The sequence below is a fragment of the Panulirus ornatus genome, chromosome 13 (assembly GCF_036320965.1).
Source record: "Panulirus ornatus isolate Po-2019 chromosome 13, ASM3632096v1, whole genome shotgun sequence".
NCBI lineage: Eukaryota > Metazoa > Arthropoda > Malacostraca > Decapoda > Palinuridae > Panulirus > Panulirus ornatus.
Genome location: NC_092236.1, coordinates 52,319,255 through 52,334,921, shown reverse-complemented (window position 1 = coordinate 52,334,921; position 15,667 = coordinate 52,319,255). Strand labels below are relative to the sequence as shown.

The following is a 15,667-nucleotide window of genomic DNA, read 5'->3' as shown; positions in this document are numbered from 1 at the left end:
GGCGTGGGCTATGGATAGAGTTGTGCGCAGGAGGATGGATGTTCTGGAAATGAGATGTTTGAGGACAATGTGTGGTGTGAGGTGGTTTGATCGAGTAAGTAACGTAAGGGTAAGAGAGATGTGTGGAAATAAAAAGAGCGTGGTTGAGAGAGCAGAAGAGGGTGTTTTGAAATGGTTTGGGCACATGGAGAGAATGAGTGAGGAAAGATTGACCAAGAGGATATATGTGTCGGAGGTGGAGGGAACGAGGAGAAGAGGGAGACCAAATTGGAGGTGGAAAGATGGAGTGAAAAAGATTTTGTGTGATCGGGGCCTGAACATGCAGGAGGGTGAAAGGAGGGCAAGGAATAGAGTGAATTGGAGCGATGTGGTATACCGGGGTTGACGTGCTGTCAGTGGATTGAATCGGGGCATGTGAAGCGTGTGGGGTAAACCATGGAAAGCTGTGTAGGTATGTATATTTTGCGTGTGTGGATGTATGTATATACATGTGTATGGGGGTGGGTTGGGCCATTTCTTTCGTCTGTTTCCTTGCGCTACCTCGCAAACGCGGGAGATAGCGACAAAGCAAAAAAAAAATATATATATATATATATATATATATATATATATATATATATATATATATATATATATTTTTTTTTTTTTTTATATACTTTGTCGCTGTCTCCCGCGTTTGCGAGGTAGCGCAAGGAAACAGATGAAAGAAATGGCCCAACCCCCCCCATACACATGAATATACATACGTCCACACACGCAAATATACATACCTACACAGCTTTCCATGGTTTACCCCAGATGCTTCACATGCCTTGATTCAATCCACTTACAGCACGTCAACCCCGGTATACCACATCGCTCCAATTCACTCTATTCCTTGCCCTCCTTTCACCCTCCTGCATGTTCAGGCCCCGATCACACAAAATCTTTTTCACTCCATCTTTCCACCTCCAATTTGGTCTCCCTCTTCTCCTTGCTCCCTCCACCTCCGACACATATATCCTCTTGGTCAATCTTTCCTCACTCATCCTCTCCATGTGCCCAAACCACTTCAAAACACCCTCTTCTGCTCTCTCAACCACGCTCTTTTTATTTCCACACATCTCTCTTACCCTTACGTTACTCACTCGATCAAACCACCTCACACCACACATTGTCCTCAAACATCTCATTTCCAGCACAACCATCCTCCTGCGCACAACTCTATCCATAGCCCACGCCTCGCAACCATACAACATTGTTGGAACCACTATTCCTTCAAACATACCCATTTTTGCTTTCCGAGATAATGTTCTCGACTTCCACACATTCTTCAAGGCCCCCAGAATTTTCGCCCCCTCCCCCACCCTATGATCCACTTCCGCTTCCATGGTTCCATCCGCTGCCAGATCCACTCCCAGATATCTAAAACACTTCACTTCCTCCAGTTTTTCTCCATTCAAACTCACCTCCCAATTGACTTGACCCTCAACCCCACTGTACCTAATAACCTTGCTCTTATTCACATTTACTCTTAACTTTCTTCTTCCACACACTTTACCAAACTCAGTCACCAGCTTCTGCAGTTTCTCACATGAATCAGCCACCAGCGCTGTATCATCAGCGAACAACAACTGACTCACTTTCCAAGCTCTCTCATCCCCAACTGACTTCATACTTGCCCCTCTTTCCAAAACTCTTGCATTTACCTCCCTAACAACCCCATCCATAAACAAATTAAACAACCATGGAGACATCACACACCCCTGCCGCAAACCTACATTCACTGAGAACCAATCACTTTCCTCTCTTCCTACACGTACACATGCCTTACATCCTCGATAAAAACTTTTCACTGCTTCTAACAACTTTCCTCCCACACCATATATTCTTAATACCTTCCACAGAGCATCTCTATCAACTCTATCATATGCCTTCTCCAGATCCATAAATGCTACATACAAATCCATTTGCTTTTCTAAGTATTTCTCACATACATTCTTCAAAGCAAACACCTGATCCACACATCCTCTACCACTTCTGAAACCACACTGCTCTTCCCCAATCTGATGCTCTGTACATGCCTTCACCCTCTCAATCAATATATATATATATATATCTTTTCTTTCTTTTAAACTATTCGCCATTTCCCGCGTTAGCGAGGTAGCGCTAAGAACAGAGGACTGGGCCTTTTTTGGAATATCCTCAACTGGCCCCCTCTGTTCCTTCTTTTGGAAAATTTAAAAAAAAAAACGAGAGGGGAGGATTTCCAGCCCCCCGCTCCCTCCCCTTTTAGTCGCCTTCTACGACACGCAGGGAATACGTGGGAAGTATTCTTAATCCCCTATCCCCAGGGATAATATATATATATATATATATATGTCTTTTTTTTCTTTCATACTATTCGCCATTTCCCGCGTTAGCGAGGTAGTGTTAAGAACAGAGGACTGGGCCTTTGAGGGAATATCCTCACCTGGCCCCCTTCTCTGTTTCTTCTTTTGGAAAATTAAAAAAAACGAGAGGGGAGGATTTATTTTATGCTCCTTATCTGCAATGACTGAATATGAAATGAATTGAATTATAGGACTCAGCCATAGTTAAGGTGTTAGATGAAGCTTTATGCTGGTTTATTAAAAAGATAATTGGAATGCAGGGGACATGTTTAGTGATCATTCTGTTAAATGATAGAATAATGCTTACATTGAATGACTTTTATTCAAATAATATTCCTGATTAGTCTGTATAGTATCAGTCATAGAAATACAAATCCAAGGTCTGTCACTAATGATGCTGATGGTTTAGTATACAGAAGTCTGTAATGATATGAAATTTAGTGTAGTGGGCGATGGGGAGAAGGTTCTGGGAGCACTCAGGAATGTGGAGAAAGAGAGGTCACTACCTAGGAAGATGAAAATTGATGTTTGAAGGTATAGTAATCCCATTGATGGTGTATGAATGCAAGGCTTTGGCTGTAGATTAGAATATATGGAAAATAGCGATTGTTGGAATTTTAATGTTTGAGGACATTTAATGGATGGTGTGAGGAGGATTGATAGAGTTAGGTAATGGCAGAGTAAGAGAAAGGTGTGGTGATGAGAAGAGTTGCTTAAGGGAGTTGAAAGAAGTGTGCTGCAATGATTTGGGCATGGAGATAAGTGAAGGAAGGTTGAGGAAGAGGATATATGTGTCAGAAGTGGAGTGGACAAGAAGAAGGGGGAGAACAAACTGGAGATATAAGAATGGAGTGAAAAAGATTTAGACCTAAGCTTTAGGGTTTGAACTTGCAGGAGGGTGAAGGGCATGCAAGGGATTGAATGAATTGGACTGATAATGTGGGCCGCTTGCTGTCAGTGGACTGAACCAGTGCATGTGAAGTGGTTGGGAAAAACAAAGGTCTCTAGGGCCTGATTATTAATAGGGGCATTACACATATGATAACTAGAGAGTGGATATGAGCAAATAAGGGCTTCTATTCTTGTGCTCTTAGCACAACCTCACTTACATGGGAAATGGCAAACAAACTTAAAAGAAAAAGAAACGATAAGCAACCTTGAAACTCGTGTATATTTATCTTTATGATTCTATTGTGTTTCCTGTTTGAGCATTGTTGATTGAAATTATAAGCTAGAGGATCCAAGTTTTTGCATCAGTACTAATTAAAGCTCATTAAAGCAATAGTTAAGTTAGCCCTAGAAATGCTTTTCTAAGTGCTTTTATTAATTGTCATCTGCATGTATCCCTGCCACAAAGGCACATTCCTAGGTGCTACTGGCAAGGTGTGCTTAGATAACAACCTTAAAAGTGCACATGCATATACTGGCTTCATGGGAAGAGTCTGATTATCATATAATTTGAATTGAAACTTTGCTTGATACTAAGAAGTTAAATGGAGATATACCCTGTTCATATCTGAGTAAAATTCTTTTATTATATTTGTTCATAAACCAGTTCCATTCATTTAATTACAAGGGCCATGTCCATAATGAAAGTGTATGTCGTTTTACAATTATTCTTAACTCCTGAAGAAGGTGCAAGATTTTTTGGTTGATAGATATAGGTAGACATTAACAGCCTTAATGACCTGGCAGTTAACAGATCTGAAGCTTAAACAACCAACCAGCCAGATTGTTGGTAGTGGGCATTTGATTAAACAATACAGTTGTTTGATTTAACATTATATATATGTTGTCATAATATAGCAGTGTTAGCCATTGTATAGTTTTCTTTTTTCAACAGACTGTAACGAAAGTAATCATAACTAGTCAAGCCAGTGGTGGCATTGGCAGTATGGGAGGACAGCAAGTCAGACTTGTTACCAGTCAGAGTGGTGGTGGCCAGGCGCCATCTTCACCAACAAAGCTCACGCTACAACAGGCACAACAGATGGGGCTTATTTCACCATCAAAACCTTTAAATCAGTCCCCAAATAAGGTCAGTATCATTAAGGGTTAGATCATCCTATATTGATTAATTCAGAGTAGAGTTGCTTGGACACTCATATGATTTATGGAACATGATTTATACTTACAAACTAGAGAAATTAAAAGCAATATTTAAACATTTATACATTTTCTTCTCTGGGGCAGAGGATTTAGCTTTTTCTAGATTTCAAAGACTTAGTTAAAGGTGTTCTTCCCTTGTGTTCCTGCCCCTTTCTGGCTAGTCCTCTGTTTTTGTAATATTTGTATTAATGTAGTAAGTCAGCGAAACCCACACTTTACAACTTGTCAGAAGTCAGGGATGGATTATTGACTTAATTACACATTGGAAGTCTGGTGTTAGGTACTTACCATTTGCTTGGTATTACTCTCTTAGATTATTGACTTAACTAGACATTGGAAGTCTGGTGTTTGGGACTTAACAGTGGCTTGGTATTATAGTCATATGTGTTCTGTTGACATGTAGAAAAAGATATTTTCACATATTGACTTTTGAGAAGAACCAAACTGAATGCATATTGATAGATTTTCCCCTTATTAGAGCCCAAGCCAATTGGCTAGAAAGATTTAAAGTCTTTGGTAAAACCTAGCCTGTAAATGAAAAATTAGTTGTCTTTAATGTCACCAGATTAGGGAGACAGTTGAGTCTTCCCCCACCAAAAGATTTTGGTATTGTAGGTAATTAAGATCTCTACTGTGTGTATTTAGTAATTTGTACTATGTGGAAAAGGATTTCTGCTCTCATACGGCCCCATTTTTTGAACTTTGTTTACTATTATGCAACTTCTTAACTTCTTATACTGTTAGCATTCAAAATTTCATAACAGCTTACTCCTTCAATTTACATTTTTTAAAGTATACAAGTAATATTATACTACTCATTCTCAATACATTTGCCAAACATATGCCTATAATTTCTTTTGCCTGTCAGTCAAATGTCTGATGTCATTAATATAAAACTTTTGAAGCTGATAACACTTCTTGTGAAGCTCTCAGATGATGTCCTTTGCCTTATACATGCTTTCGTTTGCCACCGCTTTGAATTTTTTGTTATTGACGATTTAAGAACCCTGTCATATGCTTTCTCCAAATCTATAAACACCACATACAAGTTCTTCGAATTATGTCACATTCTTCAAATCAAGCACCTGATCCACACATACTCTACCACTCCTGAAGCCTCATTATTCCTCTTCAGTCTGATACTTTGTACTTGTCACCACCCTTTCAGTGACCACTCTTCCACACAACTTACAGATACACAAAACAAACTTACACTTCTGTGATTTGAATATTAACTTAAGCCCCCCTTGCCTTTATAGAGTTACAATGTCCTGGCAATCTGTCAATCTTCAGGCATCTTACCATGAGCCATACATACACGGAAAACCCTAGTTAACCAAACAACAACACATTTAGCTAATTTCTTAAGAAATTCAACTACAGTCCCATCTACTCCAACTGCTTTGGTGTGCTTCACATTATGGGAGACTTTCACCACCTCCTCTTTTCACCAAACTGCTTTCCATGACTCTCTTCACATACTTCCACATCCAAAACATCCCACATTGCCACCCTATCATTGCTTACCATGTCATCAGCAAAATTCATTACTGTGCTTTCCTTAGTTTCTCTGTCAGTGTCTGATATTCTTTAAAAAGTATTTAGGTTAACATTGTTCTGTGTGGTACTCTTGATAAAACAGTCAGAAATGTTTTTTTTTGTAGCTACTGCTATAGGTTTTTTGTTAGGAACTTTAATGCATCATACAATCCTACACTTAGTATTTTATTTAGCTTCTTTCTGTTGTAAAATCTTGTGCTTTACTTTTTCATATGCCTTTGCACAATAGAGGAAATTGGTGTATAGTCTCTTTCTTTGCATTAGACTTTTATGAAATGTCATTGTAATATTCTGATTACTGAGTTTTGCATAGTTTTTTGTGTTATGAATATACATTGTTCTTGACCACCTGTTGTAATGTGTCCTTTTATGACTTTTTCATGGTCTTTTTACTTGTGAAGTCAAGCTGAATGGCTTGTACTGCATAGTTATTTGCTTGGATCCTCCTTTGTGTATTGGTTTATTCCATTTTGTTTATGGCAGCAATTTTGCTTTCATCCAGACTTTGCTTCGTGATTGATATCATTGGTTTTACTACTGCTAATTCTGTCTTATTAAGGAAGATGGTGGAGATTCCATCTGGTCCTAGAGATGAATTTCTTTCTCTGAGCTGATCGATTGCTCTAAGATTTTTTTCTTACATTTTGAATTGAATACTAATTTGTATATTTCAGTCAGTAACATGTTCTAAACATTTTAGTTGTATAGTTACCTCATTATCTTTACTCAGAATTGCTGCTAAAGCAGTAATTGCAAAATTGTTTTCAGTCAGTTTTTTCAGTTTTTTCCATGAGGATGTTCTTTCCGTTTCATCTACAAATTTAATGCAGACTGTAGTTTCTTCTTTAATGTTTACCACCATTTTCCTTCATTGTATACCTAAATTGTACTCTTTCCTAGAATGTACAGCTAAATCTTCCTCGTTTTTCTTTTTTGTTTACGTCATCAGACCAATCAGTTAGCAGCCATGACATTCTTTTAAAATTTGATTTATTTGATTATTTTCTGGTAACCTGTTTTCTTTTGGGTTTCAGTACAATATTTTCCACGTTATAGGTTTCTGATATTAGACACTTTATGCAGAAGTAGTTGGTAGGGACAAAATGTAGGAGCCTCTGGAAACACTGTGCTAGAGTTGTCCTCAGCCAGTGGCCTGTTAAGGTTGACGCATTAAAGGCTAAGAAGCAGCACTGAAGTTCACCAGTTATGGAGTTTTTTGCCATGGTCACCCCCTTGAGGGAGTTCCTACAGGAAATAGGCATCAGAAATATAGATAGATATAGATGATAGTATTTCCACAAGAATGTTTTTTCATCTAATGGCATATTTCAGAATTGAAATCAATCATTTAGACACTGTCTAAGAATTTGATGAGCAGTGTTATATTTTTAATTTTCAAATACTCACACTTCAGTGTGTCATTCCGCTCATTTATGATTATGAGATTGGCACTACACATTTATGCAGTGCTGTAGTATAATTGTCAATTATTTTATCTTATTATCAGTCACTTAGACACTATTTATGTATTTGCTAATCACTAACATTTATTTTACAAATAGTTCCTCTTCAGTGTGCTACTGCACTCTTGTTTTTGTAGTATGGTCACTGCTTTTTTATGCATTTTCTTGATTTCTGTAGGGCATTTCATAGTACTTTTTTTTAGGTCATCATCAGAACGGTTATAATTGTGGATGTTGATTGAAATTAGAATGCATTCAAAAGCTATGTAGGCATGTTGACCAAAAAAGACATGCATGTCAAAAATATCAAAAAACAAACAAAGACAGACTCTGTACACTGTTTATACAAAGAATTGAAAAGTGCCTTCCTTTTAAGCATCAGAAAGAATGCTCTGCCTGTTCATTTCATACTTGCAAGACATTAAACAGTAATTGTAGTTCATGAATAGAAATTACGTCATAGTAAATTAATTTACACTTTCTTTATTGTTTATTACTGTAATGCTTTTCATTTCCAAGGCTTTCTTCCATATCTGAAAAAAGTTTTTCAGAAATATTCGTGAAATTTGATAATCTCCAGAACTTGAAAAGTACAAAGTTAGTATCACCCCAGGATGTCTGATGATTAGGGAAGTTTTTTGTACAGTCTTTTTTGCAAATATATATAAGACAAAAATGTGTTTTATTGGCAGATATTTAGTATACATTTTATTAGATTAAGACGATTTTAAATAATTTTTCAAGTTAAAAAATATGGACATGTTAGCATTGTCTAAAGGAAGTTTACATTCAGCAGATTGTTGTCCAGCGAGTCAGTATGGGTGGAGTTTCCCCCACAAAGAGTCCTAGTAAGTTGATCCCAGTGTCTGTGGCAACCAAATCACCCACCAAAATTGCCCCAGCCCCTCCCACCGGACAACAGCAGGTGGGTTGTCACATAGATATGCGAACAGAGCTGTTACCCTAACATGACAGAAGGAAAGGCTTAAACTGAGAGTGGGATGAATGATAGATTCTTTTATATTTGTGGTCTGAAGTTGGTTTCAATCAAAGCATGCTAAGATGAGCTAGATGTTAAACTTCTTAATTTGATATAAAACTGAATTTTGGAAAGTCAGGAAATAGCATGAGGTTGCAGTCTTCCAGAAAATAGAGATTTGGTTTTATTTGCTTGTGATTAGTCGTTAGACATTTATTTGTTTTACAACCCAGAGAAGCGTAATTCAGTATGAAAGCCCATTACTGTAATTGATGCAACAGTATCAGTTCATTTTATTCTGTCAGATTTAGATGGTTGTGTAGATATGAGTTAGGGGTAGAACTGAGTCTACTGAAATTGTGCTTATGTATTTATAGATGGATATTCCAGTTATTGGCCGCTGTGCCCCAACTGCTTCACATGCCCTGGTTCAGCACTCCAATTCATTCTGTTCTGTACATGCCTTTCATCCTTCAGTTTGTTCAGACCCTGAGTAATCAAAATTGTATTAGATTTATCCTTCCATCTTCAGTTTGGTCATCCCCTTCTACTTTTCCTCTCCACTTTTGACACATATACTGCAATCTCTTTGTCAACCTCTCTGCACTTGTTATCTCAATACAGTAAACACTCGATTTAACGGACTATTAGGGGGAAGGGGTGTCTGTTAATGCCGAAAGTCCTATAAGATTGAATGTAATCCATTTTGGTGTCACATTAAGTTGTCATGCTTTATTTTAACTCCTCTTTCACTGTAGGGTGTAAAGCATGATATGATAGTTGGGCAGCAGGCATCCGGCAACATAGGAAAGCCCGCTGGGTAGGTGGAGGTAAAAGTCAGACTGAGAAAGGGATTATGCTACCCCTCTCCTGTGAAAGGATACTTCTTTATAACAAAGTGAGGATGGACTACCTGCTTTCATTGCACGTCTTACATGGCTCAGTGAGTAGGATTCGAGCCTACGTAGGAAAATCGTAAGTTATCGCAAGGCTGCTCACCTTCTTCAGGAGATGGGGTGCACTCAAGGAAATCACTTTGGATGGAGGACCCAATCTAGACAGCAAGGAAATGGAAGCTTTTTGCAAAAAAAAAAAAAAGGGAATCATGGCCTGCATCTCCTCAGCCTACTCCCCTACCTCCAATGGATGCACCGAAGCAGCAGTAAAGGCAGCCAAATGGGTGTTGAGGGGCAATACAGGTGTTGGAGGTAGTTTGCAAAACTGCAAAGTGACTCAGGCTATGCTCCAGTATTTCAATATCACCCTAAGAGAGAGGGGATAAGTCACTTGCACAGCTGGTAGCAGGAAGACAGTTGCCAGTGGGTCGAGGGCAGTACCCACCAACAGTGGCTTTGCCCCCAGTTGTAGTGCCATATAGCCTCAGGCGGCAGTGCCCTCACCGTGTGAAACACCACCCCATATGCTTACAAGATTATGTTTGTGGTGGCTCCTGGGAAGGGTCTCTCTCATGAGGGAGTGTAGGTTTAGTTGGGCGGTGGGTACCTGGCAGCATAGGAATGCTCACTGGGCAGTTGGAGGAAGGGTCGCCTGAGGTAGAGGTGATGCCACCCCTCTCCTGTGAAAGGATCTTACAATCACCTGATGCCATTTTGAATTGTAAGGATTGTTATTCGATAAAGTCACATTCTGAAATGACAGAAACTGTATACAACCTGACCGCATGATAGCTTGAGACAGACTGAGACCAAAACAAAGTGAGTCTACCCCATGCTACTTAGAACAAGTGCAATACGAAATGTGCTTGGTGCGGTGCTTGAGATTTTTGAATTTCTTTTAGTTTTTGATTTATCATCAATTTACTGTATTATTATTTGTGTGTTAGATCCAAAATCCTCTATATCAGGGTCCATTAAATCGAGGGTTTACTGTATGCCCAAATCATTGTAGTACACCCTCCTTAGCTTCCTCAACCATCCACTTCTTATAACCACACCTATATCTTACTGTATCATTTCTTTCTAGATCAACACTCCCCACACTGCATATTGTTTGCTAACATTTCATTTACAACACATTTACCCTCTTCCATTTTCATCTGTAGCCCATGCCATGCATATTTACATCACCGTCAGGATTACCATGCTATACCTTCAAACATACCCATGTTTACCCTCCCAGAGAGTGACCTCTCTACACATTCCTCATTGCTTCCAGGAACTTTACCCTTTCACCCAACCTCTGACTTTTCTCAGCTTCCATGCTTTCATTCACTGCCATGTCCACTCCTAGGTATCTAAAACACTTCATTTCCTTGAAGTTTTCTTCATTCAGCCTCACACTCCAACTAACCTGTCTGTTGAACTGTTACACCTTGCTTTCATTCAGATTTACCATCAAATTCCTCTTTTCACACCCTTTTCCAGATTGAAACACCTACTTCTGTGGTTTCTTACATGAATCTGCCACTAGCACTGTGTCATCAGCAAACACCGTGCCTTTTTTTAGAGTGGCAGTATACATGCATTTCACCAGTCCTCACCACACCGTGATCCATACACACGCTGAAAATCATAACTAACAAGTCAACATCACAGTCACCCACTCTCTTAAGGTCACTGCATTGCCATCCACTCCAGCTGCCTTGGTATATTTTATCTTACACAAGGCTTTCACCACCTTTTCTCTTTTCACCAAACCACTTTCGGTGACTCGCTTTACATTCCTCCCTGACCTAAACACCCTATGTCTGCTGTCTTATCAAATGCATTCAACAATCATTCAAAGTATTTACTCCATCTCTTGTTCACCTCGTCTCTGCCTGATACCACTTCTTTACTGACCCCTTCACCTGTGCTCTCATTTGTTTTCTTGTTTTTCAGACTATTAACCTCCTTCCAAAATATTCTTTATTCTCCTTGTAGTTCATTGGTACTCTTACCCCAACTCTCATTTGCCCTTCTTTTCATTCCTGGCTGTTTTCTCTTGAGCTCCTGCTTCTTCTTCTTCTTCTTCTTCCTCCTCTCTTCTTCTTCTTCTTCTTCTTCTTCTTCTTCTTCTTCTTCTTCTTCTTCTTTTTTTCAGTGATCGATCTGCACTCCTTTCTTGTAAGTCCCACCCATACCCCTCTCTTTTCTCTTACATAAACAACTTTGCTTTGTCATCCCACAACTAACAACCCCTTTCTCACCTGCCCACCTCTCACCTTCTACATATGCTAAACTTCTCTCTTACGTGCCATCACTGCTTCCCAAATATCTCCCATTCCTCATCCATCCCCTTAGGTTTGTTTACTCTCACCTTTTACCATTCTACACGCTCTTTCTTTCTCTTGGTATCTCTCTTCAGAATTCTCTTTTCCAAAACCTCTTACTTTTACCTCCTCCTTTCATGTGTCATTACCTCTCTTCTGAAAGCCTCTACAAATCTTCACCCACACTTGCATCAGACATCCCACCAACTTTATTTAGTATAAGTTTATTTGGCAAATGGTGAGCTGTATGTTTTGCTTTGGTCAGTATGTATAAATATATCTTATACGTATTCACCATTTTCTGCATTAGGAAGGTAGTGTCAAGAACAGATGACTGATCCTTAGAGGGAAAATCCTTGCTTGGTCCCTTCTCTGTTTCTTCTTTCGGAAAGGTAAAACAGGAGGGAAGGATTTCCAGCTCCCCACTCTGATCCCTTATAGTTGCCTTCCGTGACATGCAGGTGATACTTGGGCAGTATTCTTTCTCCCCAATCCCCTGGGAAAGTAAAAGGGAGAAAGGGTGTAATGCATGTGTATGAGTAGGAAGAGAGGAGAGTGATTGGCTCCAAATGAAGATTGGTCTGCATCAGGGGTGTGTGATGCCACCATGGTTGTTTAATTTGTTTATGGATGGGGTGATGAGGGAGGTAAATGCAAGAGTTTTGTAGAGAGGGGTGAGTATGAAGTCTATGGGGGATGAAAGGGCATGGGAAGTGAGTCAGTTGGTGTTCACCAATGGTACAGCAATGGTGGCTGCTTCGAGTGAGAAACTGCAGAAGTAGGTGACTGAGTATAGAAATGTGTGAAAGGAGAAAGCTGAGGATGAATGTGAATAAAATTGGAGGAAGTGAAGTGTTTTAGATAACTGGGAGTGTACATGGCAGTGAATGGAACCATGGAAGTGGAAGCGAGTCATAGGGTTGGGGAGGGCAATAATGGGTATGTTTGAAGGAATGGTATTTCAACAATGTTATATGGTTGTGAAGCTTGGGCTATGGATAGGGTTTTGCAGAGAAGAGTGGATGTTGGAAATGAAATGTTTTAGGACAGTATGTGGTGTGAGGTGGTTTGATCGAGTAAGTAATGAAAGAGAAAGAGAGATGTATGGCAATAAAAAGAGTGTGGTATTAATGCAAAAGAGGGTGTGTTGAAATGGTTTAGACTAGAGATTTGTCGGATGTCTGAATTGAGAGATCTGTGGATGTGTATGCAGATATTGCGATTATGTGTTGCAGATATCAGTTTAAAAACTGTGATTATATATTTTGCGGATGTCACTGTCTAAAAACTGTGGGTGCAGATGTGTATGTCAAAGTTTATGACATACTCACAGATGCAGATACATGTTTTCAGGATATTTTGTTATATGTTTTAATACATTAAGAATTATTCATTCATTAAAGAATATCAGTCATATCCGAATGGCAGCTACTTTCGTTACAAAGCACTGTGTGATTGTAGAACGAGTTTCAGCCACACAAGTTGTGTGTTACCAGGATGCAGGACAGGGACCCAACTTGTCATGCGTCCCACCAACCTCTTTCCCTGACCTCCACCCTCTTGAAAGTGGTTAACTTAACTCCTATTCTGTTAACAGCTGTTCTTTCAACACTTAATCATTCATTGTTTAAAGTTCAAGATAGGCCAGTTTTTCTTCAAAAACAAAAGTGTCTCTGACTTTATTGCTAAAAGTCACATACGTTTTGCATCATAGTTCAAGCCAGCACCACTGAATAGCTGCTCAGTAGGGACGCTGCTTGGGGGACAACAAAGATATCGGCAAATGACCTTTGCCAAAGCAGGGTAGATTCTCATCTTTGCTTTCTATCATCACAAACTGTGATCACTTGTTCCATTGACATTCTTTTCATTGTGATATGTCTCAATATCTTCCATTGCACTCATCCTTGCTGCCTGTGTATTTTCTGCTTCATCATCACCACTGGAAGCAAGAATAGAGGTCATTGCTTCATCCAATATTCCATGGGTGTTGGTTGTGTTAATTGTTTGTGTTATGTCTTTGTCATTTTCTGGTTAGTTCATTCTCTTCATTTGCTTTTGTGTTCAGTTCTATCTGTCACGTGTAATGTACCGAAACCACAGCTCCCTATCCACATCCAGGCCCCACAGACCTTTCCATTGTTTACCCCAGATGCTTCACAGCTTGTCGACCCCAGTATACCACATCATTCAAATTCACTATTCCTTGCATGCCTCTCACCCTCCTGTATGTTTAGGCCACGTTGCTCAAAATCTTTTTCACTCCATCCTTCCACCTCCAATTTGGTCTTCCACTTCTCCTTGTTCCCTCCACCTCTAACACATATATCCTCAATGTCAATCTTTCCTCACTCATTCTGTCCATGTGTCCAAACCATTTCCACACACCCTCTTCTCTCTCAACCACTCTTTTTATTTCTACTTATCTCTCTTACCCTTTCATTACTTACTTGATCAAACCACCTCACACCACATATTGTCCTCAAACATTTCATTTCCAACCCATCCACCCTCTTCTGTACTACCCTATCTATAGCCCATTCCTTGCAGCTATATAACACTGTTGGAACTACTATTCCTTCAAACATACCCATTTTTCTCTTTCCAAGATAACGTTCTCTCTTTCCATACATTCTTCATTGCTCCCTGAACCTTTGCCTCCTTCCTCACCCTGTGACTCAGTTCCACTTCCTTGGTGTCATTCATTGCTAAGCCCACTCCCAGATATCTAAAACACTTCACTTCCTTCAATTTTTCTTCATTTAAACTTAACATCCCAATTAACTTGTCCCTCACCTACATGTACATATACATACATACATATACATACATGTTTATATGTACTATCTATCTATCTATCTGTCTATCTGTCTATATCTCTGATGCCCGTTACAATTGGAACTCCCTCAAAGGGGTGACCATGGCAATAGACTCTCCATAACTAAAGAACTCCAGTGCTGCTTCTTAGCCTTAAGTGCCTCACCCTTAACAGACCACTGGCAGAGGGGCAAGTCTAGCACAGTGTTTGCAGAGGCTCATATCTAATGTTCCTAATGACTACTTCTATCTAATGCTCCTACCTACTGCTTCTACCTAATAATCATATATTCACATATACATGTTCATACTTGCTCACCTTCATCCATTTTCAGTGCCACCCATCCCACAAGAAACCACAAATGCTCGAAGGAAAGAAAAAAAAATACTTTCTCTTCTCTTCCTTCACATCCAATTGCCATGCCCTGTATTATTGAGTTAGCACCAGGAAACAGTCAAAGAGAAGTCACATCTGCTCACACTCATTCTCTAGCTGTCATATATAATGCACTGAAACCACAGCTCTCTTTCCACACCAAGGCCCGCAAACCTTTTCATGGTTTACCCTGGACGTTTCACATGCCCTGGTTCATTCCATTGACAGCATATCAACCCTAGTGTACCACATTGTTCTAGTTCACTCTATTCTTTGCATGCCTTTCACTCTCCTGTATGTCCGGGCCCTGATCATGCAACTATCCTCCCATCTCCAGTGTGGTCTCCCCCAGTTCTCCTTGTTCCTTCCACTTCTGGCACATATATCCTCTTTTTCAACCTTGTGCCTTATATCTGGTTGAATATCAGAGAATACGTTAAGATCATCAGAAAATGGCAATGGGCATCTCTGATTTGATTTGTGTAGGCAGTTTGAACTCTTTTCCAAGGAAACCTTTTGTTTTGGATTAAGATTAATTTTGTTAGCTTAACCTGACGTGTATGTCAGAGCTATGTTGGGAAGATGCTTCTTTGGTGAAGCTCCTCCTAGAAGAGTTATACTAAGATCTTTGATTTTCCTCAAAACTTTTGTTAAACATTACCATGCTGTAGAAACCCAGAATCAACATTGCTGGTTTTAGGCTTACCTCTTGGGAGGTCAAGAATCACAAGTCACTGGACAACCTCACAGTTATGTTTGTGTTTATCTTTTCTCATGGTT

General features: G+C 39.5%; 1 protein-coding gene across 7 annotated transcripts in view; it reads left to right on the top strand.

Moving 5' to 3' along the window:
• The window catches only part of LOC139752886 (protein lin-54 homolog), a 111,070-nt gene that overhangs the window by 27,655 nt on the left and 67,748 nt on the right, over positions 1-15,667 (top strand). For 4 of the 7 annotated variants that reach the window (XM_071668912.1, XM_071668907.1, XM_071668911.1 and 1 more), the window contains exons 6-7: positions 4,216-4,410; positions 8,298-8,429. In XM_071668912.1, the coding sequence (XP_071525013.1) occupies positions 4,216-4,410; positions 8,298-8,429 (327 nt within the window). The remainder of the gene's footprint in view (positions 1-4,215; positions 4,411-8,297; positions 8,430-15,667) is intronic. The other 3 variants (XM_071668908.1, XM_071668910.1, XM_071668913.1) reach the window with 2 other exon arrangements.